The sequence below is a fragment of the Eschrichtius robustus genome, chromosome 19 (assembly GCF_028021215.1).
Source record: "Eschrichtius robustus isolate mEscRob2 chromosome 19, mEscRob2.pri, whole genome shotgun sequence".
Classification (NCBI taxonomy): domain Eukaryota; kingdom Metazoa; phylum Chordata; class Mammalia; order Artiodactyla; family Eschrichtiidae; genus Eschrichtius; species Eschrichtius robustus.
In genome coordinates, this window is record NC_090842.1 from 60,417,595 (window position 1) to 60,428,232 (window position 10,638).

The 10,638-nt window shown below is 61.4% G+C and overlaps 1 protein-coding gene across 6 annotated transcripts; it reads right to left on the reverse strand.

The window, feature by feature from the left end:
• Nucleotides 1-352: 352 nt before the first annotated feature.
• Nucleotides 353-10,504, reverse strand: DMPK (DM1 protein kinase). Of its 6 annotated transcripts, XM_068528891.1 has the most exons (16): nt 10,151-10,504; nt 8,421-8,477; nt 7,875-7,968; nt 7,524-7,607; nt 7,336-7,431; nt 6,646-6,794; nt 6,397-6,490; nt 5,903-6,109; nt 5,558-5,821; nt 4,757-4,845; nt 3,334-3,442; nt 2,417-2,586; nt 2,229-2,326; nt 1,994-2,040; nt 1,595-1,680; nt 353-1,245 (listed from the first exon to the last, which is right to left on the reverse strand). In XM_068528891.1, exons 1-16 carry the CDS (start codon nt 10,327-10,329, stop codon nt 1,086-1,088), a joined length of 1,983 nt encoding a protein of 660 aa, XP_068384992.1. In that variant the 5' UTR covers nt 10,330-10,504; the 3' UTR covers nt 353-1,085. The 6 variants fall into 6 exon arrangements, with proteins under 6 accessions (XP_068384992.1, XP_068384988.1, XP_068384990.1 ...); XM_068528887.1 differs by lacking the exon at nt 8,421-8,477 and having other exon boundaries at nt 5,573-5,821; nt 7,875-7,966; XM_068528889.1 differs by lacking the exon at nt 8,421-8,477 and having other exon boundaries at nt 1,595-1,684; nt 5,573-5,821; nt 7,875-7,966; nt 10,151-10,503.
• Between the last annotated feature and the right edge of the window lie 134 nt (nt 10,505-10,638).

Here is a 10,638-nt window from a genome sequence, read left to right on the forward strand (position 1 = left end):
GCAGCAACTTTTCTTGAACGTAAGTCAGTCCCTGGAACGGATGCGCGTGGCCCGCGCAGGCGCAGTGGTAGGAGGATGGCTGCGCTAGCTGCCAGCCCAGCAACCCCCTTCACCGCGGTCTGACGGCACAGCTGGGCCACAGCTGGACAAGAGGCGGTGCCTCCTGGTGGCCCGCTCTTCTTCTCCTATTGGCCAGATGTCGAAGCCACGCCCCGCAGCCCACCCCCACCCCTGATACGTCCGCTTCGCCTCCCGCTAGCTTGCTGCCAGGCCATTGGCCACCTCCACTCGCCTTCCTATTGGCCCACTGAAAAGCCTCCTGCCCTCAAAGCAAACAGCGGACACGAAGGAATTTCAGAATTTTGGGCAGACGAGAGGGCCTTTTATTCGCGAGGATCGGGGGTGGGGTCCTAGGTGGGGAAAGACAATAAATACCGAGGAATGTCGGGGTCTCAGTGCATCCAAAACGTGGATTAGGGTGCTGGGGTCCTGGAGCCTGTCAGCGGGTCGGAGGAAAGGTCAATAAATACCCAAACTGCCGAGGCGGGCGGAGCCGGCTGTGGCTCCGAGAGCAGCGCACGTGAGGAGGGCGCGAGAGTCCCCGAAAAAAGCGGGGCTGTCAAAAGGCAAAGGCGGAGCTCGCGCTAGACGTTCACCGCGGAAAGAGAGTCTTCCCGGGAGGGCAGGGCCTCATGCACAAGGAGGATTTGTGGTTTGCAAGCCGATGTGGGTGGGGGTGCCTGGAGGGTGAAAAACAGACGCCGAGCCCTGGCCCTGCTGCATTCTCTAGGTCGCAGCTTGCCCATCCACGTCGGGAGCCTCAGCTAGGCCGGAGAAAGGAAGAGGTCCGCGATCCCCCCAGCAGCAGCAGCAGCAGCATTCCCGGCTACAAGCCTCCCTTGAGCCGCGGCCCCGGCTCCTCCCTCCCCAGCCGCCAGGGGGCGGGCCCGGATCACAGGGCTGGAGCTGGGGCGGGAACCCACGCTCGGAGTGCTGTGAACTGGGGGACGGTGGGAGCGGCTTCTGGGCCGTGCCTGGGTCACCAAACCCTCCAGCGGAGCCCGAGTGTAGGACAGGCTCGGGTTCTAGGGTTCAGGCGGCGAAGGCGGCTCCTGGGCGGGATCAGACTGCGGCAAGATAGCCGGCGCAGGCCACCAACCCAATGCAGCCCAGGGCGGCGGCACCAGCCAGAGCAGAGGCGAACAGGAGCAAGGAACGCGCCTCCGATAGGCCAGGCCTAGGGACCTGCGGGGAGAGGGCGGGGGGGGGGGGGGGGGTCAGCATTGGCGACGTGGGCCTCCGATTGGCTCCTGGGACCAGCCCCGCCTACGCCCATAAGAGGGTCCACACACTCCCTGCACCCGCCCCGCCCCCTCACAGCGCGGGTAGCTGTGATTGGTCGGCTCGGAAGCCTAAGTCTTGTCCCAACTCCTCATTGGCTGCCTCCTAGGGGCCTGTGTTGATTGGCTGCCCGAGCATCCTCCCTCCCCGCCGCGGGCCCCACCCCGCAGAGGCGCAGCTAAGCAGAGGCGGCTCGGGGTACGTGGAGCTGGGCGGGGTCGCGCGGCGGGCGGGCGTGAGCAGCCGGACGTACCCTGGCAGGGAGCAGCAGGTGGCGGCGGTGCATGGGGCCTGGCCCCACCAGCGGGCACTGGCCCAGAGCCACGGCCGGGGGGCCATCTAGCTGGAGAGAGAAGGGACAGGTGACCCGATCCGAGCCCAGCTCGGCACGGCCGCCCTCGGCGGGGTGCAAGAGACAGAGAGGGGAGTCGAGGTCGGGGAAGTCATCTAGGGAGATCCTGGATGGGATTTGGTGAGAGGCCTGAACCGAGGGAGATCTGGTAGATTTGGGCATGAATGGAGGGTGTCTGCTGACTGGAACCTCAAAGAGGTAGGGGTGAGCCTCTAAGTCTGGACAGGGGTACGGGGAGATGGGGACAGAGTCTGCAAAGGGGGCAGCAGGCTTGACGCAGGGGAAAAAGAGGGGTCTTACATGGGAAGGTGGATCCGTGGCCCGGGGACTGGGGACCCCCGTGACAGCTGGAAGGAGAAGAGAGAGGCGTAGGGCGCGTGGAGGAACGGAGAAGGGCGGTGGCGCGGCGTGCCCCAGCCTGGGCCCCTCACCCTCCCCCAGGTGTATACACACGCCGCGGGCCCACCTCCCCGCCCGCCCCCCCCGCCCGCCCCCACGCCGGCGCCTCAGGAAAGGTGGTGGATGAGGGACTCGCCTGCGGCTCCCCCGGCCTGAAGCAACTCCATCCGTTCCTGCAGCTGCCGGACGTGCGCCTCCAGGTCTCGGTTACGGGCCTGGGCCTCGCGGAGTTGGCTGCAGGGGAGGTAAGGACGGTGAGCCCTTCGGGATTTCGGCTAGAGAGGCTGCTAAAGGTAGTGACTGTCCCCGACTCCCGACCCCGACCTGGCGAAGTTCTGGTTGGCCGTTCGGATGGCCTCCAGCTCCTGGCTCAGGCTCTGTCGGGTAAGCACCTCCTCCTCCAGGGCCTCCTGGAGTTCCCGCAGCGTCACCTCGGCCTCTGCCACCGCCTCCGGAATGGCCTCCGGAATGGCCTCTGGAACTGCCGCTTCAGCCTGGGTATGGGAACCGGGCTTAGGGCTGCCTGTGGCTCCTGGAGCATTCGAGACTTAGGCATAGGTTCCAGGCCTGGGATCCTCCTTTGACCTCTATTCCTGCACCCCCGAGATCTTTCTGGAATCCCCACAGCTCCTTCCCCTCCTTCCCTAACCCAGACCAGCCCTCATCTCCAGCCTTTAATCTGGTCTCCTCCCAACCACCTTCCACACCAAAGGGCTGTTCCTATAACACTACGCAGCTTGACCATGTCCCTCCCCTGGAGAATCTCTCCAGCCCCTCAGTGCCCTCAGGAGGAGGCCCACCACATGAAAACTAAAGGCCCTGTCTGGTGTGCGTCTGCTGGCCTCTTCAGCCTCCCCTCTCCTCACTCCTCACCCTCCTTCCTCCTGGAACAACGCAGCCTTACTACCCTCCTTTCATGTTTCAGAGCAAACCAGCTGGTTCTCACCTCAGAGCCCTTACTCTTCTCTTTGCTGACCAATGGGTGGTCCTCCTCCTTCTCCAGGGCTTCCCCTCCCCAGAGAGTTCCCCTCCATGCACACTCACTGACCTGTTTTAATTTCTCTGTGGGGATCATTTCTGACTGAAGTAACCTTGTCTCTACTTTGTTTTCCATCTCTTTCTGTCGAGGAAGCTCCCAGAGGGCCTAGCACTCCATGGCGCACACTATCCCTGAAGGCCTCCCCTTTTCTCTCGATTCGTCCCTCACTGACCCTCTCCTCTAAAGACTCCTAAAGACTCACCGTTTCCTCTGCTGGGGGCACCATGGGTTCCAGGCTGGGCTCTTGCAGTGGCTCAGGCAACGCCTCGGCCTCCAGTTCCATGGGCGTGGAGCCCGGGATCTCATCATCCCTGGGAAGAGGAAGAGGGCGAGGGGAGGAAGAGCCGGCCTCACCCCAGAGGCTGCCGATCCCCTGCGTTTACAGCCAGGACTCCCTAGCCCGTGCCCTGGGGCAGCCAGACCTGAAGGCTCCAGGCTTGAGGAGGGGGAGGGGCAGAGTGAAGGCAGCAAATTGCCAGGCTGGTGGGACAGGTCCTCCTCTCCTTAGGAAAAGGCCTGCCCCTGGCATGGCCTCAGGCCCCTGGAAGCTGGCCTCTCTGCAGCTTCCTCAGGAACCTGGGTTCAGGACACCCATGTTCTAGGATCTGCCCATCTCCGTCTCCATGTGCCCTTTACAGGCCCCTCTCCTAAGGGCCTCAGGAAGTGAGGGAGACACTCCCGGCTCTGGCCACCTCCAAAGAGGTGGTCTTCACACTGGGTGTTGGACCCCAAGACTGACTCTAGACAGCAGCCACCCCCCCCCACCCCCAGACCCAGGTGCTGGGAGGAAGACAGACCATCCCAAGGAATATGAAATTGCAATAAAAGTGATGTCCCCTCCAACCCAGCAGTCCCTCTTGTAGAAATATGTCTCAAGGACCCAATGATGCTCGACAAGCGCCAAGACCAACCTGCGGCTGTTCATCCAGCCTCGGTCATGACAGAGAGGCGGGTTAGCTGAGTCCTGACCCGCCCAGTAAGGAGAACACTCCCCAGCGGGTCAGGATTGTGTTACAGTTTGTTCAAGAAATGGCACTTGCGGTACATTGTCCACTAACAAAACAGATTAGAATACAGCACGTTCTCACAGCTGTTAGGTACGTGTGCTGTGAGCCAGGGACCGTTGCTGCTGGCGGCCTTCCTTTTTCTCATCCCTATTTTCTAATATACTTGTGATAAGCAATGTATTATTTTCAGAATCAATGTTTTAAGAAGGCTTTGTGGTTATGTAATTCAGTGAGTCCGTGTTCTTTTAAGATTGACTTAACAACTGTAAACTTCTTATTCTCTAAGATTTTGAGGTCCCATGACTGTATACTAGAAATCTAAAAGTGGAAGGTCGGAAGATTCCGGAAGGCCGAGCCTGTGACTCTGAGGTTTTACATTTGAATCTAAATTTCAAAGTACTTATAGTCTGAGAATTTAACGTCCTACAATTCTGGGCTCCTAAAAGTCCTTGGTCCCAAGACAATAAGGTTCCGAGACTGACCCTGCAATTCTCCTGGGCACCAACGGGCCAGGATGTGATAACCCCGAGCAGCCTCCTGGGGCCTCTGGAGGCAGGAACCCCCACCCCCACCCCACCCCCGTCCACTCCTCTCAAGCTGCACAGGGGCAGCACTTACCCAAGGGCCATGCAGGAATAGGAGGAGTAGCCCACGAAAGGCAGGTGGACCCCCAGTGGCATGCCTTCCTGCATATCCGACAGCGTCTCCTATAGGAGAGAAACACAGATGTGAGGTGACCAGCGGCTGTCAGGGATGGCCCCTCACTCACCCCTTCCCAGTCTTGGCTTTAAGTGCCCTCGCACCCCCCCACCCCAGCCTGGGGTCTATCTAAAGTGGACCCTGCGTCATTTTCTTTTATTACATCCTGCTGCTTCCCTCAGGGCACTTGCCACAGTATAATTATACATTTCTCCAGACTGTAAGTAGATGAGGGCAGGGACCAGGGCTGACTTGGTCCATGTGTGTCCCCCGCTGTGCCCAGCACAAAGGCAGTCAGGCTGAACAAGCACGGGATAGCTCATACAACAGCTGAGAGAGAGATGGCCTAAGCAAGGGAGATTCCTCTATGGTGCTTTCTCACCTCTCATCCTTCCAGGTCTCAGCTCAGATAGCCCCCTCCTCCAGGAAGCCCTCCAGGACCTTTCATGCTGGGTCAGGAGGCCCGCCCCCCTGCACCCCCCAGCCCCATCTCAGCCCTGATCTCTCTGGGGCATCACTGTCTGGGGACAAGTCAGTGTCCTCCACTGGACTGTGAGTCTAGGTCACTGCTGGGTTCCCAGCCCTGAGGCCACACAGAGCAGGTGTTCTGGGGAAGGAATGATTTCAGGACCCCAGGAGGAGGGTACTCTCCTAACCTCAGTGTTAACGGCGGTCGGATGCGGGGGTACCCTCTGCAGACCAGGGATCGCAGGTACCTACCCCGCCCCCGCTCACCATGGCAGTGAGCCCGTCTTCCACCACATCGAAGTTGCACGTGTCCGTGGCACCCTCGAAATCCGGCGTAAAGGGGGGCACGCTGTCTCGGAGGCTGTCCCAGTCAAGGCCAAAGAAGAAAGGATGCTTCTGGAAATCGCCTGCTCCATTCCGGCCCAGGCGCATCTCAGGGGGACACAGCAGCTGCTGGATGAGATCGCGAGCCTCATCAGGGACTCCTGCGTCTGCCAGCGGTAGAGACAGGTGCTCCTGCTCGGAAGGAGGGGGAAAGAGGAGATGTTACCTGGGAGCATGTGCGGAGAGGTCAGGGGCTCCCCGGGCTGTGCTCACCTTGTAGTGCACGATCTTGCCGTAGGTCTCAGCTGTGGAGTCGGCGTAGAAGGGCGTCTGCCCGTAGAACATTTCATAGGCGAACACGCCCAGCGCCCACCAGTCACACTCGGGCCCGTAGCTGCCAGTCCCGGGCCCACCGCCCACGGCCTGCAGGATCTCGGGAGACAAGTAGTCCGGGGTGCCCACGGCCACCAGTGACCGCACCTGAGCCAACAGGATCCGAGCTAGGCTTGACCCCGCCCCTCCTAGCTCTGGCTCCGCCCCCTCTTAACCACTACCCTAGAGCTTAGTCCCTCCTTTTGCCTGTTCTAAGCCTGAGCCACAGGCAGGCTAGGGCCTGGGTCGCCTCCTTCTTTCCCCTTCAAATCTAGTCCTGCCCTCACCCTGGCTCTGCCCGCACGCCCCAGCCCCACCCCCACGCTGCACCTCCGGTTCCTGCTCCCGACCCGTCATTGGTAGTCCGAGTTGCCCAAGAGCGGTGCACCGCTCACCGTTCCATCCGCCCGCAACTTGAGGCAGGAGCCGAAGTCTGCCAAGCGGATGTGGCCGCAGCGGTCCAGCAAGATGTTGTCCGGTTTGATGTCCCTGCGCGGAGGGAAGAAGGGAAGGGAGAGGGATAAGTGAGCCTCTCTCCTGCCATCTCACCAGGCTCCACCCCACTAGGCAGCACCGCCTGGGCCCCACCCTCTTAAGGACCACGCTCTCCGATTCCCGCGGCCCTCAGCCCCTGCAGCGCCCACCTGTGCACGTAGCCCAGCCGGTGCACCGAGTCTATGGCCATGACAATCTCGGCCAGGTAGAAGCGCGCCATCTCGGCCGGGATCCGCTCCCCAAACTTGCTCAGCAGCGTTAGCAGGTCCCCGCCCACGTAGTACTCCATGACCAGGTACTGGGAGGGGGCGTGTCACGGGGGGTCGGTACCCCGCCTGGGCGCCCACGGCCGATAGCCCGGGACAAAGACTCCCAGAGACGCCCCATCCCTGGGCAGAGACTCCGCAGCCCCAGCCCCAAGAGACCTTCCAGGACAAGTCAAAGACACGCCCACCCCCAATCCTCGTTCCCCTACGATGTCACTGGACAGAGATTCACTTCCCCCACCCCCGACCAAGAGAGTCAGGAAAAAGAGAACCCGGAGACCTCCCGATTGTCCAGGGTATGGAGCCCAGATACCCCCTGCCCAGTGGCTCTCACATAGACTCTAGAGACTCTCATTCCAGGTAGTGCCCCCGGAATCAACCTGGGGAAAAAGGCGGTAAGGGACATCTCCCATCCCGGGAAAGGAAGGCCAGCTCCTACCACAGGCAGGGACTGCCGCATGCATTTCGAGGCACCTCTCCAATCCTAGAACTTCCTCTGCCTGCCCGCACCTCGATAATTGACAGCCTCAGGGGTGGGGGTCCGCCCCTCTAGTCGCCCGGCCTGGGGCTCACCAGGTAGTTCTCGTCCTGGAAGGCGAAGTGCAGCTGCGTGATCCAGCGCTGGTCCCCGTTCACCAACACATCCCTCTCTTCGCGGAAGCACGACACCTGCGGGGCACCCGGAGGAGCTGAAGCGGACGGGGGTGGGAGGACGGAAGGGGGGGATCCTCAGCACCCCGCACACCCAGCCCGGCCGTCACCTCGCCTCTCTTCAGCATGTCCCACTTATTCATGATCTTCATGGCGTACACCTGGCCCGTCTGCTTCATCTTCACCACCGCCACCTGAAAGCCCAAACAGGGTAATGAAGCGGAGGTGGCGGGGAAACACCAGGGCTCCCCCAGATTGGATTCCACCCTTAACCTGGGCCAGACTTGGCTCCGCCCCCACTCGGCAAGCCACGCCCATTGGCCTCAAGCCCCGCCTTAGGTTCTAAACTCAGTCATTCATCAATTTCTAAGGCCCCGCATCCGGAACTCCAACATCCCGCCCACTGCAGGAAAAGTCAGGTCTCTAACCCCACTGAACTGCCTCCGCTGCTCCAGGCTCACCTCGCTGAACGCCCCACGTCCGATCACCTTCAGAATCTCGAAGTCATCCCTCTGCAGTCGGGCCTCCTTAAGCCTCTCCGCGATGGGCTCCACTGGGGGGGAGGGGGCGAAGGGGGGGGGGGATGAGAACCGAGAATCACAGGGACTGACACTGGAGACGAGGAGAGAGAGTCCCACCCTCTGTCACTGAGTCTCCCCTGCCCCTGCCCCTCCCCTTAGCACTAGTCTTGCCTCCTTAAAGACTTCACATAAACATTATGTGAGGCTTTGGGGACCCAAAACTGCTCTTGTACAGAGAAAAGTGGGATGCCTGGGAACCCCTTTCTGGGACAGGACACTGAGCCAGAGGGCTCTAGGGGGCGCAGGATGGACAGGGTGAGGTAACAAGTCTGCCGAAGGGAGGCCCTGAAGAACAGAGGAAGAAGAAATAGGCCCAGTTCTTAGAGCTCCCTGGGCTTCCGGGCCCCTACTCCCGGTGACCCCGCCCACCCCCAGGGCTCTCATTCAGTCTGTTTTGGGTCATGGCCCAGAGCCTGCAGTTTAATCCTAGGCTCAGATACTGGTGGCTCTTGGACCACACTCCGGGAAACCCTGAGTTCAGGGCTGGGGCCAGGAGAAGGAACGGGAGAAGGAACGGGAGAGGGAGACAAAGCCGGCGTGGGTCTGCATCCTGGCTCCAGTGCTGCAGGCACAGCCAAGTGTGTTATCTCTACGCTCTCAACTCCGGGAGGAGGTTTTACTATTACCCCTTATCTACAGATGAAGAACCAAGGCTCAGACAGGTGAAGTCCTCTGCCCAAGGTCCTACAGCTAGCAATGTTACAGACAGCAGTTTGGGAGGGGGAAGGCAGAGAGTGGAGGCAGGCGGAGAGGGAAGCCTGGACTCCCGGAGGTGGAAGAAGCTGGGAGCTTCTGAGGCAGCAGGGAGAGAGCAATGGGTGCAACTAGGAATGAGGGAAGATACAGTGGGTTATGGAGAGGGTTCGGGGTTCAGGAAGAGTGGGCCAGCAGGGAAGCAGCAGCCAGGGCCCAGGATGGGGGAGGGAGGAGAGAGCCAAGACACTGAGCCCTTTTAAGGCAGCGGGAACCCAGGCCCCCTCCCCCGCCCCAGCGGCCTGGCAGGGGAGGGGCCGCAGGATGCTGCTCGGGCCACAAAAGGAGTGCTCCTTACAGGAGAGCTGCCCCCACCTCAGGTCTCAGTTCATCCTCTGCAAAAGAGGGGCTGAGAGAGTTACTAAGGGCTGGGGGGATGTGGGGAGAAGGTTCTCCCAGAGGCCAAGTGGTCTAGCCCTTGGCCTCCACCTTCACATCTGCAAAATGGGGAGAGAGAAGCAGGGCCTGGGTCAGAAAGAGATGGACACAAGAAAAGAGGGAGCGGGAGAAGGAAGAGAGACAGGAAACAGGGACGGGGACAGGGACACACAGAGCCTAAGGACCAAGAGCAAGCCACTGAAGGACAGACAAGTGGAGGGACAGAATGGCAGATGTTAGAGAGACAGAAACCCAAGTGAGCCTGAGCCTGGGCCAGGAGGGAGTGGGGCAGACAAGGCAGGAGGCTGAGGCTGAAGAAGAAGCATCTTCCCTCTGGACCTGTCTCCAGGGGAAGACTTGGCCAAAAGGGACTTTGGGTGGAGGAGGAACCTACAGAGAAAGTGGGCCCACGCAGAAGAATCCTAATTCTTCCTCCTCCAACCAGGGGGTGGAGGGGGTGCTCGGTGGGGCCTGTGTGCAGAGCTGGTTCTCCCCGGGCCTGCCTGAGTCACCACGCCCTCCCAGTGCCTGGGCACCTGTTGCAGCAGCTGGAGAGGCTGGCGCCGAACACCTGCCTGTCGGCCGCGCCCCTGGCAGCTGCCCTGTGTTGTCCCTTCCGCTTGCCCCTGCGCTCTGGGGAACCAAGGTGGAGGGCCACGGGGCCCATTTTGGTGGGGAGGGGTCCTAGGAGACAGGGCTCCCCAGCATGTCCCTAGGCCTAGACTCGGGAAGGCGGTGCAGGGGGACCATGAGAGGCTGTGCCCAACCCAGCTTACCATGGCTCCCAAGTCATGATTCTGAGTCATGGCTGCCCTGGCCTCTGCTCATCTCACTCTGCCCTGCCAGGGTGGCACAGGGGTAGGAATATGTCGCCCCAAGACCCAGCCCCAAGTTCTGGGCCCCTGAATGGGAGGTTTTCCCCATGTCCGTCCTGCCCCCAACACCCAGCCCAGACCCACCTCCTCCCTCTGCCCTGCCCCCACCCCCAAATCTGGGGGGTGCCATGCAGGTAGGTAGGCACTCACCCCACTCCAAGAAGTCGGCCACATACTTGTCCTGGGCCAGGTCGGAGGCGCCCAGCTCCTGGTGGACGCCCAGGAGAAGGTCGAGCAGGGGCTCCAGCCCCAGGAAGCTGGGGTCCAGCACCAGCTGCTGAAGCCGCCTCAGCCGCACCTCGGCTGACATGTCGGACAGGCAGCACCATGGCCCCCTCCCCGGGCCAGGGGCTCGGGGTCCTCCCGTCACGGGGCCTGGAGGGCCCTGTCCATGCCCTGGGGCCCTGGTTGCATGTCTGCCTGTCCCTGGCTGTCCCCTGGGCCTCTCTGGCCACTTCTCTCTGCTGGCTGCTAAGGCCTCCTCCCCTTCTCCCCACCCTTCGGTCCGGCCCCCTCCAGCCTCCCAGCCTTAACCCCTCACAAGCCAGGCCCCCCAACTTGCTCCTTCCAGGGCCCCTCGGAACGCTTCAGTGTGAGATGAGGGGTGGTGGAGAATCTCTACCCTCAAACTACCCCCC